Source organism: Lissotriton vulgaris, unplaced genomic scaffold (assembly GCF_964263255.1).
Source record: "Lissotriton vulgaris unplaced genomic scaffold, aLisVul1.2 SCAFFOLD_788, whole genome shotgun sequence".
NCBI lineage: Eukaryota > Metazoa > Chordata > Amphibia > Caudata > Salamandridae > Lissotriton > Lissotriton vulgaris.
In genome coordinates, this window is record NW_028243221.1 from 148,023 (window position 1) to 171,996 (window position 23,974).

Genomic DNA, 23,974 nt, shown 5'->3' on the forward strand with positions numbered 1-23,974 from the left:
TCACAAGAACGTGTGATAACTATCGCAAGAGTAGCGTAACGCAACTTTTAACATTGCAGCCCATCGAAGTAAAACAACTCAGTGACAACCTGGAATTCACAACTCGGTGGTAGCATGCGATAGTATGCCGACACCGCGGCCAATGTTCACGATACAACCACCTCAACAGCGATAAAAACACATACCCCAACGTGAAAAATCCTGCGGTGGGCCAAAGCGCGATGAGCCAACAGCGAAAAGCAGCGAGAGGGCACCAATACTCAAGCGCAATGCGGGAAAAAGCACAAGGGCAGCATACGGGAAATGGCACTGGACAAAATCCATCAACTGCGGAGTACCACGGATGCACCCTGGCCAACAGCAGAGGACCATATGTACACCACAACATCCAAGCACTGTGGAAGAACCGAACCCACAGGGACACCGCATTAAAGAGACAAGTGGGTGACAATTCTGAGCCGCTGGAGCGACACACTCAACGTGCAGCATACGCACATAAACAGAAGTGCACCTCGACATTGACAACATCCCGGTACGAACGGCAACCCCTCCACAATTGAACACAGGACACAACATGTTTCGCAATATGATGTATCCCTTATATCCCTTATAGGCCGTTGATTCAGACCAAGTAAAAACGCAGCTGTCGCCTCCAGTCACTTGGAAATAAAGGCGGCTGTTTTACAAATGACCGAATGAAACTCCAGGTGTTCTCTCCCCGTACTACAAAGCGTAATGACCCTGCTGGTAATAACTGTAATTCTTTGGACATTGTACCTTCTTTCTACAAAGCGTTTAAAACAGCAATCTGCATTCCTAAAATTATCTTAGCGTTGATATGTTTGACAAAAAAAGATTTATTCTGAAGATCAAATAGTTTAAAGGTTTTCGGCACTCCCTGTGTCCATTTCTTTGCAGTGGGGCGGACATAGAGTGGACAGGCTGCATCCTACGTGTCCTGAATCACTTTAGTGCCCGTTGCATGACAAGTTTTATCTGTTAAGTTTTTTCTTTAGCTAGTTTGCTAACACATCTGGCAGCCCCTTCTTCTTCGAAGTTTGATAATTTTATGTTAATAGAAAGCGTAATTAAGTTACCAGTGTTAATATAAAGTCATAATTTTAATAGCAACCCATGCTCAGTATTTCTATAAAATTTATAAGCTCACAATATGCCGCGCATACATCTCTCTTCGAGATTATGAGCTATAGGGTCTTTAGCTTTCTCAGGGGGTGTTACAGTCCTACAGAAATATAGGATTCTGGAAGCTATTTGATTGCTATAACTATACTCATTTGATAACAGGGAATCATTCGTACTGCAATTTAAACCCCAAAGTAGAGGCTTGTGGCTAAGCTTCAGACAAATCATAGGCTTCCTTAAGAATACCTATACCATGATTGATGAGGTGGAAAAAATAATCCTAAAAGCATTCTTTGAAAACAATTTGAGCTGTAACGGTAGCTGGTATCGGGTTCCATGCCTGGGCATAAACAATAATCTTATTGAGGAGATGCTCCCAAAAATTGCCAAGGAACAAATTGCAGTTTTAGTACTAAACATTGGCAGTCGTTGTGTGAGTGTTAAGAAGGCTTTGAGGGCGGCCAACATCAAAAGAATAAAAAAACAAAAAGAGGAAATGCAATGGCTAGGTTCAACAGGCACACACTACCACATTGGTTTTTAGAAAAGTTAGAGGTATATAGTTATTCAAAGTCCATATATCTTCTGGTGCTTCAGGAGGAGAAGGAGCCATCCATTCTTTCTCAGAAGGACAGAGTGCAGAAATCAGAATAACATTGTCTCCAAGCACACAGAAATTCCAAGCTGAGTTTGTGGTTTCAGAAGTTTTTTATTCAATCATCTTAGACATGCCCTTATGCCTCAAGGAGTGTCTAAGATGATCGAATAAAAAACTTCAGAAACCACGAAGTCAGCTGGAATTTCGGTCTGCTTGGAGCCATTGCGAAGCTTCAAAAGAATGTCTCTTTTGTCTAGATGGCTGGCGTATTACACTCCCCTAAGACTGCACAAACTGTTCCCATTAACTCCTAATCAATGTTTTAGATGTAATAGAGATGAGGCGGGAGAATGGGTTCATATGTTTTTTACATGTCCTAGACGGCGGCACTTTTAGGTGGAGGTTTTTAGGTTTATTAGTCACTGCATGTCTATGGTCATTCTGCCTTCAACTTATTTGGCCTTATTTGGGTTTTCCCACGCAGGCCTACATACTGGCAATACTTTGTCTTTTATAGCAATAGCGGTAGCTAGATCCCTGGCGTTTCAGAATTGGAGATCATAGAAGGTACCAACTATTGCCCAGTGGCTGTCTAAGCTGAACCAGACACATCAATTTGAAGAGGTGTATGCAAAGAGGGTAGGGGCACTCCGTAGATTTAAGGCTACATGGGAGGATTATGCTTCGATCACTCAAGTAAGGAGTAGTTTCTGTCCTGTAACTCCAGTTCTGTAGTAGGGGTATCTCTGTTATAGTCTTAATCTAGTGAATAGTCCCGCCCATGTGCGTGGACCCCGGCAATCAAAAATAATCTCTTAAGTTGTCAAATCATGCAGAAAACTGCAAAGACACTTAAGAGAGAATTTAAAGACAAATAATGCAGCCTATATCCACAGGCTACACTGTCCAGTACTTCAACTAGAAATTCCACCAAATAACACCACACATAATACAGCCTGCCCAGTTTCTACCATAGAGAAACTTTCCTCCCCCAGTAAAAGACACTGGAATGATAGAGAGGAAGGCATGGACAGACAAGCCCCATAGGCTGCCACTATGTGGCTTAAATAGGATACTGTGCCTTTAAGAGAACTTTCCAGAACTTCTCCCAGTATCCCAGAATGCATAGCAGGTCCCTCTACTTTCAGTTCTTTTTGAAGGCGAAGCACGCCAGACCTGTCGCATTTCTTACTTGACGAAATATCTCCACCGGGGAGGAGGGCGGGCGCTTATGACTATAACAGAGATACCCCTACTACAGAACTGGAGTTACAGGACAGAAACTACTCCTTCTGTAGTAGGGGATCTCTGTGTATAGTCATAATCTAGTGAATAGAATGGCAAGCCGATCCCCTCACCAAAGCGGCGGTGGAGAAAGAAAATAACGCCACTACTGTGCGAACAAATTCTGCAGCGAAGCCTGCCCAACCTGAGCGTCTGCCCTGGCGTCCGTGTCCAGGCAGTAATGCTTAGCAAAGGTATGAACCGACTTCCAAGTGGCTGCCTTGCAGATTTCAGCAATCGGCACGTTACGGAGCAGAGCCATCGTGGCAGCTTTGCCCCTGGTGGAATGAGCCTTAGGCTTACCTCTTAAGGTCTTATTAGCCTTTTGGTAACATAATTGTATGCAGGACACAATCCACCTAGAGATGGACTGCTTAGAGGTAGCAAGACCCGTCCTGACTGATCCATAATTAATAAACAACTGGTCAGACCTACGAATATCTTTGGTTTTATCCAGATAAAATTTCAACACCCTCCTAACATCCAGGGAAGGGAGAGACCTTTCCGCTGGAGACGAAGGGTTCTGAAAAAACGTAGGCAAAGTTATGGTCTGGCTGACATGAAAATCAGAAATAACCTTGAGAAGAAATTTAGGGTGAGTACGCATAACAACCTTAGCAGCATGAAACACAGTATAAGGTTCAGTACAACACAACGCCTGAATTTCACTCACCCTGCGGGCCGATGTAATGGCCACGAGGAACGCCACCTTCCAGGACAGGTGCTGCAACAAAGCCTTATGAATAGGTTCAAAAGGCTCCTTCATCAATCTGGACAGCACCACATTCAATTCCCATGAAGGCGAAGGAAGCCTGACAGGAGGGAATACTTTCTTCAATCCTTCCAGAAAATCTTTGATCACAGGGATCTGGAAAAAGGAAGTCTGTGAAGGGCATTTCCTGTAGGCAGTCAATGCAGCAAGATGAACCTTAATGGAATGAACATTGAGGCCAGACTGCGCCAAATGAAAAAGGTAAGGAAGGATGACATCTTCCTTACAGGTCGTAGGGTCATGGTTCTTAGACTGGCACCAGATACAAAACCTCTTCCACTTGTAAGCATATGAAGTTCGAGTGGAAGGCATCTTAGACTCCTTCAGTATGTCCATGCAATCCTCAGGCAGATTCAGATGGCCATATTGCACTATCTCAGGAGCCATGCCGCCAAACTCAAAGACGAGAGGTTGGGGTGTAACATCTGTCCCCCGAACTTCGTGAGAAGGTCCGGCCTGCACGGCAACCGAATGTGAAGAAGGAGAGACCGGTGAAGTAGGTCCGTGAACCACCACTGCCTGGGCCACTCCGGGGCAATGAGTATCATCCGAGCCCTGGACCGGGCCAGCTTGATGAGCACCGCCGGAATCAGGGGAATGGAAGGAAAGGCGTACAGGAAGCTGTTCGTCCAGTTGATCCATAACGCATTCCCCAGCATCCCTTGCTGGTAGTACCTGGAGGCGAAGTCTCTGCACTTGCTGTTTTCGGTGGTGGCGAACAAATCTACGTCTGGAGTTCCCCACCTTGCGAAGACTTCTCCTAGTACTTCGTCGTTTATGACCCACTCGTGGTTTTCCTGAACCAGCCTGCTCAGTGCGTCTGCCTGAACATTCTGCACACCTGGCAGATGGGTAGCCGTTATCGTCAGTCCTCTGGCTAGGAGCCAGTGCCAGATCGCCTGCGCCTCCTGTGACAGAGTGCGCGATCTCGAGCCCCCCTGCTTTTTGAGGTAATACATCGTGGTGGTATTGTCCGTCTGTACAAGCAGAGAGTTGGTCTGGAAGGACGGAAGAAAGGCCTTCAGTGCCAAGTGAACAGCTCTGAGTTCCAGGAAATTGATGTGATACGTGGCCTCCATCGGTGACCACGTTCCTTGAATCTGTAGAGTCCCGGAGTGCGCTCCCCATCCCAGGAGAGAAGCATCCGTCACGACAGTCTGCGTGGGAATGTCCTTGTGAAAGGGAACCCCTCTGAGGAGATTCTCCGCTGAACACCACCACTTCAGAGACTGAAGAGCATGCAGCGACAGTCGAATCTTGTCGTCCCAAGATCCTTACCTCTGATCCCACTGGTCCTCCAAGCACTCCTGCAGCGGTCTCATGTGCATCCGTGCGTGTGGCGTCAGGAAGATACAAGAGGCCATCGATCCCAGTAGAGAAGACACCGTCCTCACTGTTGTAGATGGAGTTATCATAAGAGCCCGAGCCTTCTGAAGGAGAGATAATTGTCGCTCTTCTGAAGGAGACACGCTTGCTGACAGCGTATTGATGGAGGCTCCCAAGTACTGTATGCATTGGACCGGAGTCGGGACAGACTTGGCCATGTTGATGTACAGCCCCAGCTTGTTCAAGAGAACGCACGTCTTCTGGAAGTGTGCTCGCGCTTCCGAGAAGGAGGATGCCTTGATCAAACAATCGTCCAGGTACGGGTAGACGAACACCTTGTTCTTCCTCAGGTGTGCTGCTACCACCGCCATGCACTTCGAGAATGTTCTCGGCGCAGACTTCAGTCCGAATGGGAGTACTGTGTATTGATAATGATTGGCGCCGACTTGGAACCGCAGGAACTTCCTGTGTTTGTGTGCAATGGGCACATGAAAGTAAGCATCCTGTAGGTCTATAGCACACAGCCAGTCTCCCTGTTGCAACTGAGGATAAATCTGATGCAACGACAGCATGCGAAACTTTTCCCTGCAAATCCATTTGTTTGCCTGTCGCAAGTCCAGAATGGGCCTGAACTCGTTCTTGTCCTTCTTGCGAACCAGAAAGAACCGGGAGTACAGACCTCTCCTCTCTGAGACAGAGATATGTCCTCTATCGCCCTTTTCCTTAACAGGATATCCGCTTCCGCCTGAGGCTCGTGCAGCTGAAACTGCGAGCTGACCGGTGGAATTGCTGGAGGAGGGCTGGTGAACCGAAGACTGTATCCATTGCAAACAATATTCAGCACCCACTTGTCCTGAGTAATTTTTCTCCACTCTGCCAGAAAAAATTGAATGCTTCCCCCTACCGGAGTGGGTAACAGATCCGGGGGAAGTAGGTTCCTAGGGCCTAGACCCAGCCTGGCCCTTGGGCGCCGGAGCCGACTGCTGGCCTCCTCTGCCCTTCTGGCGCTTCTGGAATGGCTTACGGAACTGTTGTTGTTGTTGCGACTGTCCCGAAGCCTGGCCACGTCCTCTGCCTCGCCCACCGAACCGCAGTTGGAACGGGCGGTACGACTTCTTCGTGTCTTTAGGCTTCTCCAGGCCCACAGCCGTGAGCGTTTTGGCCTCCGCCTTCATGCGGGCCATCTCATCGTCCGCATGCTTCCCGAAGAGGGTCTCGCCGGAGAATGGTAGGTTGGCCACCCTCTGCTGTGCGTCCGGTTTCAGGGACGTAAGACGGAGCCAGGCGTGACGTCGTTGGTTAACCCCATGGCAAAACCCATGAGCTGCCAACAAGGAAGAGTCTGCTGAAGCGCTGCTAATCTGGTTAGCCACCAGCATCCCTTCATTCAGCACTTCCTGGAAGTCCTCGCGCTTCTCGCGAGGTAACAACTCCGCAAACTGCTGGAGGGAGTCCCAGAGGGCGCGGTCGTAGCGTCCCAACAGCGCCGTGGCACTCGCAGCCTTCATGGAGGTAGCCGATGTTCCACACACTTTCCTCCCTGCCGAATCCATCCATCTGGACTCCTTATCCGGGGGAACCGTGGATGACAGGGAGGTGGCATGTTGCTTGCGGGCCGCCGTCACAATTACAGAGTCTGGAGGGGGTTCCGCCCTCAGAAAGGCCGGGTCCGAGTCGGTAGCCCGGTACTTCTTCAGCAGCCTCGATGGAGCCGCCTTCGTCACCGCAGGGGTGAGAAAAAGGGCCATAGCCGGTTCCTCCAGGCCCGGCACCAGAGGCAGGAGAGGACGAGACAGGTGTTTTTGATGCAATGTCTCAAAAATGACTGAAGTTTTAGGAGTAGGCACCGTCAAGGATATGCCCAACTTCGCAGCGCCCCTTAAAAGGACATCATGGAACGCCACCAGGTCATCAATCGGGGGCACCCTCGTGTCCGGTGACTCCGACAAGGTAGGAGAATAGTCCCTGGTACCAGAGGACCGTGTGTGGGAGCGAGATTCGCGCCTCCTATGGCGGCGTCTCGACCGCGTGGACGATCTGTGTCGCGATCTCTCCCTTTTCCCAGAGCGAGAGCGAGACCTGCCAGCCCGTGGCCGCTCCACCGGTTGTCGTGGTGGGGTCTTCCTTGGCTCCTCTCGGGGTTTAGGTTTTGGGGTCCCCTTAGGAGGTACAGGCAAAGACGGCAGCGAAGTGGACCTCGGCAAAGGAACCCTCGGCTGCGGGGCGGGCCCATGCGAAGGAACTGGTGGCGGTGGGTCGCCTGATGAAAGCGGAGGGTTGGGTGGAGGATCCTCTTTAGGAACAGGTGGAGGTGGCGACCGAGGCCGAGATGGCGTGTACACCTCTGAGTACACCGAGCCCGCTGACCCCTTAGGCGAAGGGGGCTGAGATCCAGCCCCTTCAGCAGGTGATCGCTTCCTCTTGCGCCCTCCACTAGAAGCAGTCTGACTTCTGGGACCAGAATCCCTCTTGCGCCGTTTTGGAGAGGCAGAACGACTCCTAGACACCGACCTCTTTATTCTTGACGCTGAGCGTCGCTTTTCCGGCGTCGAACGTCGCCTCCGCGACTCCGGTGTCGAACGCCGCCTCCGCGACGTCGACCTCCTCTTCCTCGACGTCGAACGCCGACCCCTCGACGTCGACCTCTTCCTCCGTGACGTCGTACGCCGCCTCCGCGACGTCGAACGTTCTGTCCTCGACGGCGAGCGTCGATTCCTTCTTCTTCTCGATGCCCTCGACGTCGAGGAGCCCCTCGACGCCGACCGGTGCTTCGACGGCGATCGGCGGCGACGCCTCAACGGCGAGCGCCGATGCTTGTCACTTCGTCTCCGACGTCGATAGGAAGACTCCGACGTCGACGATGACGTCGACGGTGGCTTCGACGGAGACCTCTCCAGGCCCTTCGACGTCGAGCCGTCACGCCGTCTCGACCCGGAGCCCCGGGGAGAAGAGGAACACACCGCCGTCATCCCTCTCGACGTCGTCGTCGATGCAATCGACGTCGAGGGAGACCGGGATCGCTTGCTGGACTTCCTGCCTCTGGGGAGCCCCCCAGAGGCCTCAGCAGAGGCAGAGGGAACCTTCCCAGCCTGCCAGGCCCACCTGCAGCCTGCAGACGTCTCTCCTCCAGGCCAGAAAGCCTAATCTTCATCCTGTCCCTCAGAGTCCGAGCAGTAAACTGCTGGCAGATGACACAGTCCTCAGGGACATGATCCTCAGGGAGACAGACGATGCAGACGTCGTGTGGATCACTCTTGGCCTTCTTCCTCCCACATGCTGGACACTTATCAAAAAGACCAGGCATTTTAGAGCCCTAAAACGCCTGAACCAACACACAAAAGAGAAGGAGAACACCAAGAAAGTAAACTGAAACACTTTTAAAACACAAAAGTGCCAAAATATCCAATAAACCCTTGAAACAAGGGAGAGCTCAATGCCAGGGTCCTGTTAGCAGGAGCCGGAAAAAAGAACTGAAAGTAGAGGGACCTGCTATGCATTCTGGGATACTGGGAGAAGTTCTGGAAAGTTCTCTTAAAGGCACAGTATCCTATTTAAGCCACATAATGGCAGCCTATGGGGCTTGTCTGTCCATGCCTTCCTCTTTATCATTCCAGTGTCTTTTACTGGGGGAGGCAAGTTTCTCTATGGTAGAAACTGGGCAGGCTGTATTATGTGTGGTGTTATTTAGTGGAATTTCTAGTTGAAGTACTGGACAGTGTAGCCTGTGGATATAGGCTGCATTATTTGTCTTTAAATTCTCTCTTAAGTGTCTTTGCAGTTTTCTGCATGATTTGACAACTTAAGAGATTATTTTTGATTGCCGGGGTCCACGCACATGGGCGGGACTATTCACTAGATTATGACTATACACAGAGATCCCCTACTACAGAACTTTATAAAAAGAGAGGATGGTATCATAGCTTTTACGGTTTCAGCAATGATTTAAGTCCTTATTTATTCTTAGGATATAAAATGTGTTTTTTTAACTGTACAACACAATATATTATGAATTTAAGCTATTCATGCTATTTATTGTATAATGTATGATAAGGCCTCCTTATTATGGAGTGTTTTTTTTAATCTTCTACCATTATGTTGATCATTTATGATTTTTTTTATGATCTGTCTATTTTATCTGTACAATAAAAATAATAATAATAAAATAAAGTATTTTCTCTACATCGCAGTACGGAAAGCGCTGTATCAATGCAACCTGTACCGCCATCTCAAAGGTGCAACGTCTTACCTTCGACGTGAGCTTTTTTCTCATCCATCCCTCTCTACAAAAATATTAACTTCATTTTCCACAGCCATATATCAGTTTGCTCACGTTCCTACCGCCCAGTATTAACTCAAAGATGCCCCAGGACGGGGAAGCGGGCACTTTAACTACAGATGTAATACCAAACAGTATTTCGCCTATGCACGCTTTGACAAAGGTGATGAAGGTGCATATAAACAGAAAAGAAAAAACACAGTTCTTTAAGTAACATTGCCATCTAGCGGTACAGTTTTAAAATGCACTTGAAAAATTGCTGTGTTTTTCTATATCCAAGCTTACTACAGTGACCAAGCCCAGTGCTTGGTGTGAGGCGACCCTGGCTAGCCCTGATGGCACACTGGGGTGCTGCTGTGGGCAGATTGGGAACCACTGTATTACAAAGTATATGCTGAATTGTATATTCCCAGTTGGCAAGGACTGACTTACAAGTCCCTAATACATGACACCCAGGGTAGGTCCACCCATGCTGCACCACTGACTGTGCCACCCTCTGTGTGACAATGTACAAAATAGCTTCCAGCCTGCCACTTCGTACTGCAAGCGCAGTGGAAACACTTCTAGTTTAACATTGCTATTTTAACTATTGGCAAAGCTCCCACTTTCCTTTATAATAATTGCTATTCTCCCCTACGGAAGGCCTATAGAGCCCAAAGGCAGGGAGCTGTATATTAATAAGTAGCATATGTATTTTATAAAATGTCTTACCATCAGCATTTCTAAATTGTGGTTTTGCTGTGGAAAGGCTAGTAGCCCATTGACTAACACATGGTTATTTGCTGCCCCCCTCAGCCTGGCTAACTTATAAATGGGACGGCCTAGATGGGTGCTGTAAGGTATCAAATTAATCACAGCATTGAACAAGACCTGGTCCCAACAAATGCACCGAAGCACACCCAAGCACTCTTACTTTTATCCTCATACAGTAGTGTGACACAAAAGAAAAACAGCTCCAATCAATGAAGTTCCATTACACCAGTTCCATTTACAATCTTGCAGTGAGTAATCCACAGCAGTAGATGTATCCGGTCATTTGTATTTTATTCCATTATAGACAAAGAACCGCAGCCGACGCACGTTTCGTCCTCCAAGAATTTCTAAAGGTTTTTCTCAAAGTTAAGCCGAACGAAGCATTCCAATGTGCCTGAATCGATATTCCAATCGTAAAAGAGACTTCTCTACTGTAGTATTGTGTTTGCCAACTGAGATCTCTTTCAATCACGAAAAAACGAAGGCTCATGCAGCCATAATAAACAATGTGCCACTTCGTACATCACTTTCAAGCAATTGTGCATGATTCCATGCTAGCCTTGTATGCGACCTGGTTTTATTGGTGGGGGTTCTTACTGTGATAAGTACGCACACACGAGTTCAAAGTGTCAGGGATTTCACTGTGTTCCCAAAATTCCTTGTGTTAAAGCAGACCTGATGCCCAGGACAAATTTAATGTCACAATGAAAAAAAAAACTTTTAGAACGCTGGCTCACTGTGACTTGGTGGTCCAGTAGTTTCACACAGGCATGGACCAACAGACAGCATTCTACCCACCTGGAGAGTCGTGTGAATGACTCCCAGGCTTAGGAACAATAGCAATCTACTACAGGGCAAGGTGTTACCTCTATTTCCCAGGAAGCCACTCAGGTGTTAGCCAAAAAGGCGAGCTTCAACGGCGAAGCAGCCATTCGTGGTCAGATGGTGTTTACACTCTTGAGGGTCCAGCTTTGTTCAGGTAGATAGACTGAGGACAGGGACAGAGAAGGAATCCCAGTGCCCAAACCGGTTTTCCTGTGGGCACGTCACCCTCAGGTAGCCACACCTCTAGGGTGGGCTACCAACCTTCTGACATCCGAGGAGGGTCCCAACATCTTGAGAGGGGACTGAAAAGTACACTCTGGGATTGCTAGAAAGTCGTCACCAATAGGGAGATGACCTGGTAACCCATTGGCTATTGACTGCATCATCCCCCCAGGGTCATTTCTGGGGATGATTATGCCACACCTGACCCCCTCCATCTCAGATCACGTCGGAAATGGAACAAGTACCGAAGAAGGACTGTCCTGCTGCCCGCTTGACTGCACAAAGAGAGGCTTCACCATCTGCAGGACTGCACCTGTTGCACTTTGGACTAGCAAAGAGAGGACTGTGCCTGTTGCTCCTGGGTTGGGGAAAAGTTGTGTCCATGTTTCAGACCAGAGAAGTGACTCAAAGTAACAGAGGGCTGACCCTGTGTCCTGCTCCGGTGTCAGTACAGATGAAGAAGCCCACACCTTCAAATTGCTATTCATGTAAGAAGATTTGCTGCTAGCTGCCGTTGGGCACCCCAAGAGAGCGATCCATTATGTTCAAAGCTGCACCTGAGTCAGCCAGATCTAAGAGTCCAGACTTGGCACCCAAGAGGGACACCTGCCCCCACATCTGGATTTCGCTGGGTCTTTGAGGGACCCGACGTCTGTGGCCAAAGTCGTCCCACCTGACCAGTGAACCGAAGAATAACCGCAAAGGCACCCCTGTCGACCACACGGTACCCGGAGCTTCCCTGCGCATCTACATCTCACAGCATCAGGAATACTTCATTGATGTCTATGACAATTGTGCTGTAAAGTGTGGAACCGGACTCCAAAATGCTCTGGTGACCAGGCAGCTGTCCAGATCTACCCCATTGGCCCCCAGACCTTCTCCCTGTCAAATCGAGTTGCCCAAGGCAGGCTGGAGTATCCAAACTAACTTTTACAAACTTCAAAAGTTTTCAGACTTTACATTTGCCAGCGCTTCTTTGCAGTTGGATTAAAAATTGAGATTTTAAGACTTTTAAAATCTGTATCTTCGGAGTCTTCTTGTGGATTTTGCTCCTCTTGTACTCTAAAAATTAATAAAAATATAATAGATTTTTATGAATTGGTGTCATATTTCTTTTGTGTTGCTGGCTTCCTTATTTATTTTTTTGGTACTGTTCCTTTGTTCAAGCCTTGCCACTCAAATCCATAGCTACCCAGGGTGGGGCTTAAGGTTGTGTAAATGCGCCTGACTGTCCCCATGATACTTTTTGTGAGAGTATTCCATGAGAAGGCTGAGCAGCCATACCATATAATGCACCCAGATTCTCACAATCTAGCAGTCAGCTCAGAGTCTTAGGGCCCGATGTAGGTAAACGGGATTTTCCGATTTCAAAATACCGAGGCGGGCCGAATCGGTATTCTGAAATCGGAAAACGAGATGTAGGAAAAAAATACCGACTGAAAACCGATTCGGTCGGCATCGGTAATGAGATTCGGTACGTTCCGATTCAGCTAGGTCCGAATCGGAAATTACCGAATCGGCCAACAACGAATCGGAAAATACCGAATCGGCTACCACCGAATCGGATATTTCCGATTCGGCGAATACCGAATCGGTAAAAGCCGATTCGGTAAAAACCGAATCGGCAATCATAGACCCATGGCGAAAAAGCCCATAGGAATGCATTGCATGACCCGATTCGGCTTTTACCGAATCGGATAATACCGAATCGGATTTTACCGATTCGGATTTTACCGAATCGGTAAAAGCAGACTCGGCAATAGGCGATTCAGCCAATGAGGTGGCTCCCCCTCCCCCACCCAAACAGGGAGTGGCAACCCTGGCAGGTGCAGCCAATTAAGAAGTTTCTAGAAGTTTCTGGAAAGCCTGCCTGAGCCCAACACACAGTTAGCAGCAGTGGGAGAAGGAGGTTGCAGACTGAGCAGGAGCAAGAGAATATGGCAGATCAGGCAGGAAGCCAGAAGTCCTCCCAAAAGAGGAAGCCAAAATTCACCACCACAGAACTACAGGTGCTGGTTGAGGAGGTGGTGAGGGTGCACCGCCAGCTCTTTGGCAAGCTGTCCCTCAACGTGCCAGACAGCACCAAGAGGCGATTGTGGGCAGACATCGCCCAGAAGGTCAATGCTGCTGGAGTCACCCCCAGGTCCATTGAGGAACTTAAGAAAAGGTTCTATGACCTCCGCAGCCTCACCAAGAGGAAGCTGGCCGACCTCCAAAGGCAGGCAGGACACACCGGAGGAGGCAAGAACCCGGCGCCACCCCTCACCGAGCTGGAGGAAATTGTCTCCAGCACCATCGAGAGGGAGAGCATTGTAGGGATCGGGACCCTGGACAGCACTGCGATGGCCACAGCTACAGGTAAGAAGCATGCGCATCATGACACACCCTACCAGACACCTCCCCATTAGACACAATGCATAGGCAAACACCAGCACTGTACTGTCACCAACATACAAGAGACAAGCATCATGGTACATGTAGTCAGCAGAAGTTAGCCAAATATGTCAGTGCAGAATCACAAGACAGGAAACAGTGTGACACGGTGTAAGGAGATGCAAGGACATGTGGAATGCCATAATTGTACTGACTGTAATACATCGGCACTCAGTTTACAAATGCTTCTTTGTACCTAGGGGCACCATCAGGCGGCACCACTGTGGCAGCAGAGGGAGCTTCCACATCACATACTGCAGTGGCAGGGCCGAGCACCAGCCAGCCTGGCCAGGAGGAGGAGGAAGAGGATGAGGAAGGAGACACCCCAGGGCTTGGAATGGAGGGAGTCCTGGTGATTGATTTCCAGGCAGTGCACTCCCCAGTACTGCCCAGCTCACCCCCCTTGCAATTTTCACCATGCAACTCCCCAACAAGGCAGACCATTCCGCCGACAACAGCTCCTGCCACAACCGTGGCCTTGCCACCCGTCCTACCTGTCCTGGGAGCAGGGGCTCCGGGACCGGCCAGCACCACACCACCACCAGTGGCACCCCAGCCCACTCAGCAGGCCGGAGGCAGCAGTGCCAGACGCCGTGCCACCACCACCACCACCACCACCACCACTGCTGCACCAGCACGGGAGGGCAGTGTGTTCCTGGGCCTGGAGGGCCAGATGGTCAAAATCCAGCGCCAACAGGCCAGATCCACCATGGCCTGCCAACGCCAGCTCCTGCAGCACAACCTGCAGATGGGGGAGTTGGTGAAGGGGTTCCAGGCTGTTGTGGACAGCAACAAGGAGGTGGCAGCAGGGTTGGGCAGGCTGACCACTGCCATCACCCACTCCTCTGCCAGGCAGGAGGAGCATGAGGTTGCGCGCAGGAGGGATGCCCGGGTGCTCAACCGGGCCATGGCCCGCCTTGCAGCGGCGACTGCACAGCTGTGCCAGCGTAGCGCAAATCAGGAGTCGGTGCAGAGTCAGCATACTGCTGAGCTGACCAGGGGGATGGCCAGGATCACCACGGCCATGGAGGCCATGTTAATATCGAACGCCGCCTCCAATCCTGCCCTGGACCTGGGTGATGCTGGTGACAGCAGCAGCCGCAGCAGCCCGGCCAGCGCTGCATCAGAGCCAAGGAGGAGCACCAGGCGCTCCGCTGATGCTGCTGGCCATTCGGAGGGGGCCGAGGGACACCCCAGTGGGTCTGGAAAGCGGGCCAAAAAATAGGCTGGCAAGGGGGGATGATCATACCAGAACCCTGGACTTTATTTGTTTTGACAGACTCCATTTTTTTATGCACTTCAGTGATGTAACTGTGGTGCATCACTATTAAAAAGTTTATTTTCCAAGCAACATTTAGCTGTCTTTGCATCTGTACTCAGTCAGAAATAGTTCTCAGTGATCTCCTCACGTCTGTATCTGCCATCACATGGCGTACACACCCCAGCTGGCTGTGTCAGTGGCACAGCTTCGTCGTCGTCATAGTCCTCGTAGTCAGACAACTCCACCTCAGTGCCCTTCTTGACCGCAAGGTTGTGTAACATTGCACATACAGCTATGATCTTGCAGCAGGTGATGGGGGTATACTGCCTTGCACCTCCACTCTTGTGCAGGCATCTGAATCTACTTTTCCAGATGCCAAAGGTCCGTTCAACAACATTCCTGGTGCGTATGTGGGCACGGTTATACCTCCTTTGGCTGGGTGTGGAGGGGTTGAGGTAGGGGGTGAGTATGAATGAGCGGAGGGCATATGCACTGTCGCCTGGAAGAGAAAGGGGTCACATTAGACACATGCATACATGTATTGCACCTACCTACTATGTGTTATGGGGGTCTGATGATGTGGCTCACCTAGGAGGTATCCTTCTCCAAAATCGCCAGCCATCAGCCGTGCATATATGCCGCTCTGTTGGAATATATAGGAGTCATGGGTACTCCCTGGAAATTTTGCTACCAGGTCTGTGATGGTGTACTTGGCATTGCAGATCACCTGCACGTTGATGGTGTGTGTCGATTTCCGATTGCGGTATATGTATTCGGTGTCCGCTGGTGGGCAAATCGGAATATGCGTGCCATCTATGCAACCGATGACTTGGGGAAAGTGTGCCATCTGGTAGAAGTCCGCTTTGGTTTGTAGCAGTTCTGCGTGGGTTGCAGGGAATGAGATGTATTGGTCCATCCTGTCTATCATGGCGTCAAGGAATATGTGGAAGAACCTTGACAGGCTGCTCTGGCTCACCCCTCCTGCTGCTGCTACTCCACTTTGATAGCTGCCAGACGCTACCAGGTGTAGGCTGCATAGCACCTGGACGTGGGCAGGGATGGCGTGTGCCCTTGGGGTGTGGTGGTCCAAGTATGGCTTAAGGTCCCTGATGAGCTCAAGTATGGTGTCAGAGTCCAGCCTGTATCTCTGTAGGATCTCAGCCTCAGTGAGCATGAACAGGGTTATCCTCTGTCTGTAGACCTGTTCATTTCTTAGCCATTCCCTCAGTCCTTCCTGCTGTAGCCGTAGCCGCCTCGCAATGACATAGAAAGCTGCCATCCTGCAAGTTGCAATGCATTTTGGGACTGTTTATGTGGGTTGGAGTTGGTTACCACCTGATTGCAATCCATGGTAAATACCGAGTGAATTCTACCGATTTTGAGCCGATTTCGGTGTTTCTGTGCCTCCCTACATCTCCCCAACTGTCGGAATCGGGGAATTTCCCGATCGGAGAATCATACGAATCGGCATGTTTTCCGATTCGGAGCATGTCCGAATCGGTATTTTTTCCGATTCGGTACATGGACCGAATCGGTGATTTTCCGAATCGGTGTCACTAACGATTCGGTAGTGGGACCGAATCGGTGATTTTCCGAATCGGTGTCACTAACGAATCGGTAGTGGGACCGAATCGGTGATTTTCCGAATCGGTGTCACTAACGAATCGGTAGTGGGACCGAATCGGTGATTTTCCGATTCGGTGTCACTAACGAATCGGTACATGGACCGATTCGGTCTTTGTAACCGAATCGGTGTTTTTCCGATTCGTTACATATCCGATTTTCGGTATGTACGTATCGGATTCTTTCCCATTCGGTACACATTCCGAATCGGTTTTCTATCCGATTCGTTCTGTTTTTGCTTCCCTACATCTCGATGGCTGTTTAGCGATCGGTAAGGGCCAAAAATCGGTATTTTCGGCCGATACCGATCGGTAAAGCCCTACCTACATCGGGCCCTTAGTTTTCTACCTGCTGTGCAAACCAAGCTTCTCAATATCAGCATCATGATGCCCTGGGTGATCAAGCACATTAATAATGCTGTTCAATAATTCATTTAAGAATTGATTAATTTGTTAATTAATAATTCATGTATGTAAAGATGATGTTTTCCTTTTGTCTCTATAGGTGAGCCACACAATCCATATGAGTACCATTAGTCATTCAAACTATCACATGAAGGCTTCGTACGTAGGAGAGCAACAGCTGAACTCAACAGAGGTATGGCACTTATAGCAAGAAGTTATTAGAAGTGCCCAAGGTAACTTTAAAGTTTTCCTTGGTATTGAAAACATTGGCCTATTCTGTTGGTGCAGATACCAATGAAAAACGTTTGACACAGAAAAATAATCTGTTATTTACTTAGGGGCTGATGCTGATTGAAATACTATCCGCGTGTAAGAACTGGTTACCCTAAGTATTAGTAGCATGTAGAATAATAGTTATCTGAAATCACTTGTTTTATTGGCAAGTGCTGTGCTCTATAGAGCAAAGACTGGTCATTTTTGTTAAACAGCAGACAGATCTCCAGGCCTGGTACTAAAGGCAGAACTGAGGACGGGTCCCTCACTACTAATAAGATAGATGAATGACTGTGTTTTATTTGCAACAGCTAATTACTTTTCTTTATTTATACCTATTATTGCGTAGTAAAATGTATTGGATTTATTCTGGATTCTGATGAATGTACGTTTAGTTTATTAGAGCACACTATCAGTACTCAGTATGTCTTAGTTTTAGATGACACATAAATTGTATTAAAACTTAAGGTCATCTGCTCCTAGCACCTGGGCAATTCACCATTGCTTGCTGTCTGTTGACCACTGAATGCTAACCAATCACTTTAAGCTAAACACATAAAAACATGAGTAATACGCCTATAGCAAATGATGATATTCCATTTGCCCAAAAGAGCTAGGCTAACCCCATAACCCATCACACCAAAGTGAGGAATCTAACTGTGATTATAGATAAAAACATCCCACTAATTCCTCAAGTTGCAGGGTGATCCTTCTAAATGATGAGATAAATATTCCTCATTTTTCCTATAAATGAGATGGTAAATCCATTCTGTATTCAAGACAAAGAGAGTTTGTTTGAAATTGATAATTATAGGCTTGATATCGGTATTTGGCGTAATATGTGGAGCGGGCGTATTGAGGCCTCTTGTATCCTTGTGACTTTCATAGCACAGCTTAATACTCTAGTTCGAGGCATGTGGACTGCTGAATTCATATCTGTGCATAGATCGCCGCCTAGTGTTGGGTCCGGATGATTGCACATTGTTGTCCTGGAAGAGTCTTCGAAGTATCACGAGATAGGTGGCTCCTCCCCTGGACTACAGTGCGCATGGGCATCGCCTCCATCCCCAGATTGTTTTTTTCCGCCATTGGGTTCGGATGTGTGTCGGTTCCCTCTGTCGGAACCGATAGTTGTTAACTCACTTTACTCGAGACCAAAAGGTCTTTAGGCTTGGCGCCGGTATCGTTTTCGTTCGGGTTTACTGTTTCCTCCAGCTCCGAACTCTCGCTGCCCTTCCGCGTGCTCTCGGCGCGGACGGGCCCACTCGACGCTCCAGCCATGGAACGGACTCCGTTTAAACGGTGCCCGGTCTGCAACGCGAAGTACTCGCACCTCGACGTGCACCCTGTGTGCAACACCTGTCTGTCGCCGGACCACAACGAGGCCAGGTGCATGGCCTGCTCGAAGTTCCGGTGCAAGAAGACCCTCAAGATTCGTCGGGCTGCGAGACTCCAGGCCAAACTGTCTGCGCCCCCGCCGGACAACATCTTCGAGGAAGACGTCGGAGATGACGATGTCCAGCAGGTTTCGGACTCTGGCCCTGCGTCCGAGGGGGAGGCCTACGACGCAGGGGACGAGGAGTTTGAAGAAGCCGACGACAAGGTAGGGGACGACGATACGGCCTTTGCCACCGTGGGGGATAGCTCTGAGGACGAGCACCCCCGGACTGACTCAGGGGTCGAACCCCTTCCTGCTGCCCAGGTTGAGGGATCGCCTTCGGGCCTTACCCAAGACCCTGTTACAAGTCCAGCAGCCCCGCCTACGAGCCCGGCCACGGACATTTTGGAGGTGCCACTCACTTTTTCAAAAACGAAAGTGGAGCCTTCGGGTTCAACAGCTCCGGCTTCGAAACCGAAAGTGAAAGCCGTACAGAAGGCTCTAGAGGCGTCAAAACCTAAGAAAACCAAAATGGCCGACATGGACAGTCCAGCCAAGATGGCCGACCCGAAGGCATCTGGGTCGGTGCCGAAGGCAAAGTCGTCCGACGCGGCTGCGTCGGCGCCGAAGATGGTCGCGGTCGACGACCCGAAGAAGGCTTCAAAGAAGCGTCAAGGCGATCCCAAAGCTCAGGCTTCCCCGGCCCCGGCCGCCGGAGCCAAGGAGGGTTCCGCGTCGACTCCGAAGACACTGCCTCTCGCCGACACAACTCCCAAATCAGGGAAATCAAGCGATACGGTCGCTCCCTCTCCAGCCCTCTCGAAGAAGGTCCAGGAGTCCCTGCAACGGATTCGAAAAGCCGCGGAGCTTCCAGACCCTGAGGCTGGAGTGTCGAAGCCCGCGCAGAAGCCGTCCAAGGCGCACACGCCTATCCGCTTCACCCTTCCGCCAAAGTCGACGCCGAAGGCCTTCGCTCCGAAGCAGGTGGCTGGGGTGCCCTCGAAGGAGGTGTCGACGCCCAAGGCGTCTCCGGTGGTGGCTAAACCTCGGCTCCAACCACTCGCGGAGGAAGAACGTCGTGAAGTCATCATCGACGCCAACACTGGGAAACTGTCCCTCCTCAAGAGAAAGATCACTACGGAGCCGGTGCTGGAGCACTTTCGCATTCCTCTAAAGAATAAAAGGGACTCTGCGGGTGCTTCAGCGCCTCCGGCGCCGGCACCCCCAAGTGACCTGCCGCGTTCCCCAACTCGATCTACCGCGGGGGATGACGACGAGGAAGAGGTCGAGTACAACTATCCGGCGTACTCGGATCCGGAGGAGGAACATGAACCTTGGTCTGCCGGAGGCGACCCCGAGGACCCGCAGTCGGGTCAGGAACCACATCTCTTTGCGCCAAAAACTTCGCCGACGGAGGACTCTGCTGCCTTCAACGCGCTAATCGAGAGAGCTGCAGCTAACCACGATGTCGAGCTGCACTCCGATCCGGTGGATGTAGACTTTTTGTTTGACACTTTCTCTGTGGCCGAAAAGTCAATCAAAACTCTGCCAATGCTCAAGGGAGTGCTCAAGCACGCGCAGGAGGTCTTCAAGGAGCCCACTCGGGCACGTGTTATCAATCCACGCATTGATAAAAAATATAAGGCAGCGCCCTCGGATCCAACATATATCAAGGGACACTTGCCACTGGACTCTTTGGTCGTTTCCAACGCTCGCAAGAGGGCGAACTCACAGACAACTGGTGACGCTCCTCCCCCAGACAAAGAGTCGAAAATATTTGAGGCCTCAGGGAAGCGGATTGCTGCACAGGCAGCTAACATTCTCGCATCTCAAACACTCAGGCCCTACTCGCACGCTACGATAGGGCTCATTATGACACCCTAGAGGCACTACTGCAACACTTGCCTGACCAGTACAAGGAGGCAGGGGAGATGTTAATTCAAGAGGGAAAGCTCATCACTAATGCTTCCATAAAATGTGCGCTAGATGTGGCTGATACGGCATCCAGGGCGATCAACACTAGTGTGTTGCTCAGAAGGCATGCATGGCTTAGGATTTCAGGGTTTAAACCTGATATACAAACGACCATACTGAACCAGACGGTTAATCCTGACCATTTGTTCGGCCCTGAGGTGGATGCGACGCTTGAGAAAATGAAAAAAGATACAGACACGGCTAAGTCTATGGGGGCCCTTCAATCTCAGCAGTTTCGGGGTGGCTCCTTTCGCCGCTCCAATACCAGAGGCACCTCAAGGGGTCAGGCATCGCAATCCACTCAGTACTACAAAGGCAATACCCAAACCTCCTACACCAACAAGGGTAGAGGTGGCTACAGAGGCAACAACATCAAAGGCAGGGGACGTGGAAACAACAGCTCCAGGTCTACCGCTGCCAACAAGCAGTGACGCCTTGTCACTGCCCCCCGACCACACAACACTGGTCGGGGGGAGACTCCAGCAGTTCCTGCCCGCGTGGAGATCCATCACCACGGACAGGTGGGTCAAGTCTCTTATCCAGTATGGTTACTGTCTAGAACTTACCTCCACTCCACCGAACATACCTCCAAGAAGCCGTCCTATGTCCGGCGAGCACTTGCTCTTGTTGCAGCAGGAAGTTCAGGTCATGCTGCAAAAAGGCGCAATAGAGCTCGTCCCACTGCAGGAAAGGGGTACCGGGGTTTACTCTCTGTACTTTCTAATCCCCAAAAAGGACGGTTCCCTGCGGCCCATCCTGGACCTCAGGCCCCTCAACTGGTACATTCTCTCGGAGCATTTCCATATGCTCACGCTGCAGCAGGTGCTCCCTCTGCTTCAACAGGGAGACTTCCTGGCTACGTTGGATCTGAAAGACGCATACTTTCACATCCCCCTGCATCCTTCCCACAGGAAGTATCTCAGGTTCACGATACAAAACCAGCACTACCAGTTCAGGGTTCTGCCGTTCGGAGTCACCACAGCGCCAAGGGTCTTTACGAAGTGCCTGGCGACTGTGGCGGCGCACCTGCGACGCCAGAACGTCCACGTCTACCCTTACCTGGACGACTGGCTCATTCAAGCAAAAACAGAACAACAGTGCGTCGACCACGTGTCCCGCACCATTCATCTCCTGCACGATCTGGGATTCTCTCTGAACTACCCGAAATCCCATCTCCAGCCCGCCCATGTACGACAGTATCTGGGCGCGACAATAAACACTCTGGCAGCCACTGCGCAGCCAAATTCAGTGAGAATCGCCAGTATCCAAACGCTGATCCAACGATTCAGACCTCAACACTCGCTTCCAGCGAAGGTGTTCATGCAGTTGATAGGCATGATGGCCTCCTGCATCTCCATTGTCCCGCACGCGAGGCTACATATGCGTCCGCTTCAGGAGTGCCTGGCACGTCAGTGGACTCAGGCTCATGGGCAACTGACAGACCTAGTGTTGGTGAGCGGTCGGGCATACAACTCTCTGCATTGGTGGAATCCACAAAACCTTTGCAAGGGCCGACCATTCCAGGAGCCTGTGCCGCAGATTATCCTGACAACGGACGCTTCTCTCCAGGGATGGGGAGCGCATGTCCTCCACTACACGGTGCAGGGACTATGGACACTACAGCAAAGGAAGATGCACATCAATGTGTTGGAACTGATGGCAATCTTCATGGCCTTAAAGGCGTTCAAAGTACATCTATGCAACAAGGTCGTGTTGATCCGGACGGACAACATGACAGCCATGTACTACATTCAGAAGCAGGGAGGCACTCACTCTCCGCAGCTGTCTCATCTGGCTCAGAGCATGTGAAAGTGGGCCATTCAGAGGAACATCTTCCTCATGGCGGAGCATCTCCCGGGCAAGGACAACCAGATGGCGGACCTGCTCAGCAGGCACAGCCATCAAATGCATGAGTGGGAGATACATCCATCAGTACTCCAACCGTACTTCCAAAGGTGGGGTCATCCAGAGATAGACCTGTTCGCCACAAAGGAGAACGCAAAATGCCAAAGCTTCGCCGCCAGATTCCCACACCCGCAATCACAGGGCAATGCGATGTGGATGAACTGGTCAGGCAGATTTGCGTACGCTTTTCCCCCAGCACCTCTGATACCGCTGGTGGCACGCAAGCTCAGGCAGCACTCGATGACTCTCATCCTGGTTGCTCCGACGTGGGCTCGCCAACCATGGTACACCACGTTTCTAGAACTGTCCGTGGTACCGCATCAAAGGCTTCATCTCACTCCCAGCCTTCTGACGCAGAGCCATGGCGACATTCAGCACCCAGATCCGCAACAGCTCAACCTGGCGATCTGGCTCCTGAAGTCCTAGAGTTTGGCTACCTCAATCTTCCCCCCGATTGCATGAACATCATTCGGGAGGCAAGGAAGCCCACTACTAGAGCTTGTTATGCGGCCAAATGGAAAAGGTTTGTCATTTACTGTGTTAACCACAATATTAACCCGCTAGATGCTTCCATTCAGAACATCATTTGTTACCTGTTCCACCTGTATCAATGCAATTTGGCGTACTCTTCCATCCGCATTCACCTGTCTGCTATGGCAGCATACCTTCAAAACAGGCAACACCTGTCACTTTTTAGAGTTCCTGCTATCAAGGCTTTTCTGGAAGGACTCAAGAGAGTCATTCCGCCAAGGACCCCACCAGCTCCAGAGTGGAACCTCAATGTGGTTCTTACTAGACTGATGGGTCCTCCCTTTGAGCCACTGCACTATTGTGAGCTTCAGTTTCTGACTTGGAAGGTCGCTTTCTTAGTAGCAATTACATCGCTACGGAGGGTTAGCGAGCTGCAGGCGCTCACCATCCAAGAACCTTTCTTCCAAGTACATGCTAACAGGGTTGTGCTCCGCACTAACCCTAAATTCTTACCCAAGGTTGTCTCTCAATTCCATTTAAACCAGACAATTGAGTTGCCGGTGTTTTTCCAAAACCCAGAGACGCTGGCGGAGCGGATGCTCCACACCCTTGATGTTAAGAGAGCCTTGATGTACTATGTAGACAGGACAAAAGATTTTCGCAAAACCAAGCAGCTTTTTGTTGCTTTTGCCACACACCACAAGGGAAACGCTATCTCCAAAGCTGGGATCGCTAGGTGGATCGTGAAATGCATTCAGATCTGTTACGCTAAAGCTAAGCGCACTCTCACTATCCCACCGAGGGCCCATTCCACCAGGAAGTTAGGGGCCTCTATGGCTTTCCTAGGTAACATTCCCTTTGAAGATATCTGTAGAGCAGCCACATGGTCTACCACACATACTTTCACTAAACACTACTGTGTAGACGTGCATTCCAAACAGCAGGCAGCTGTTGGTCAGGCTGTTCTCAAAACACTTTTTCAGACTGCTGCAGCTGGCACGGGCAGCCGCCGTTAATGGAGGGACTGCTATGTATTCTATGCACAGATATGAA

The 23,974-nt window shown here is 50.2% G+C and overlaps 1 protein-coding gene across 1 annotated transcript in view; it reads left to right on the forward strand.

Moving 5' to 3' along the window:
* The window catches only part of TOMM40L (translocase of outer mitochondrial membrane 40 like), a 537,771-nt gene that overhangs the window by 148,022 nt on the left and 365,775 nt on the right, over window positions 1-23,974 (forward strand). The window contains exon 3 of the mRNA XM_086948535.1: window positions 17,021-17,113. Coding sequence (XP_086804661.1) covers window positions 17,021-17,113 — 93 coding nt within the window. The remainder of the gene's footprint in view (window positions 1-17,020; window positions 17,114-23,974) is intronic.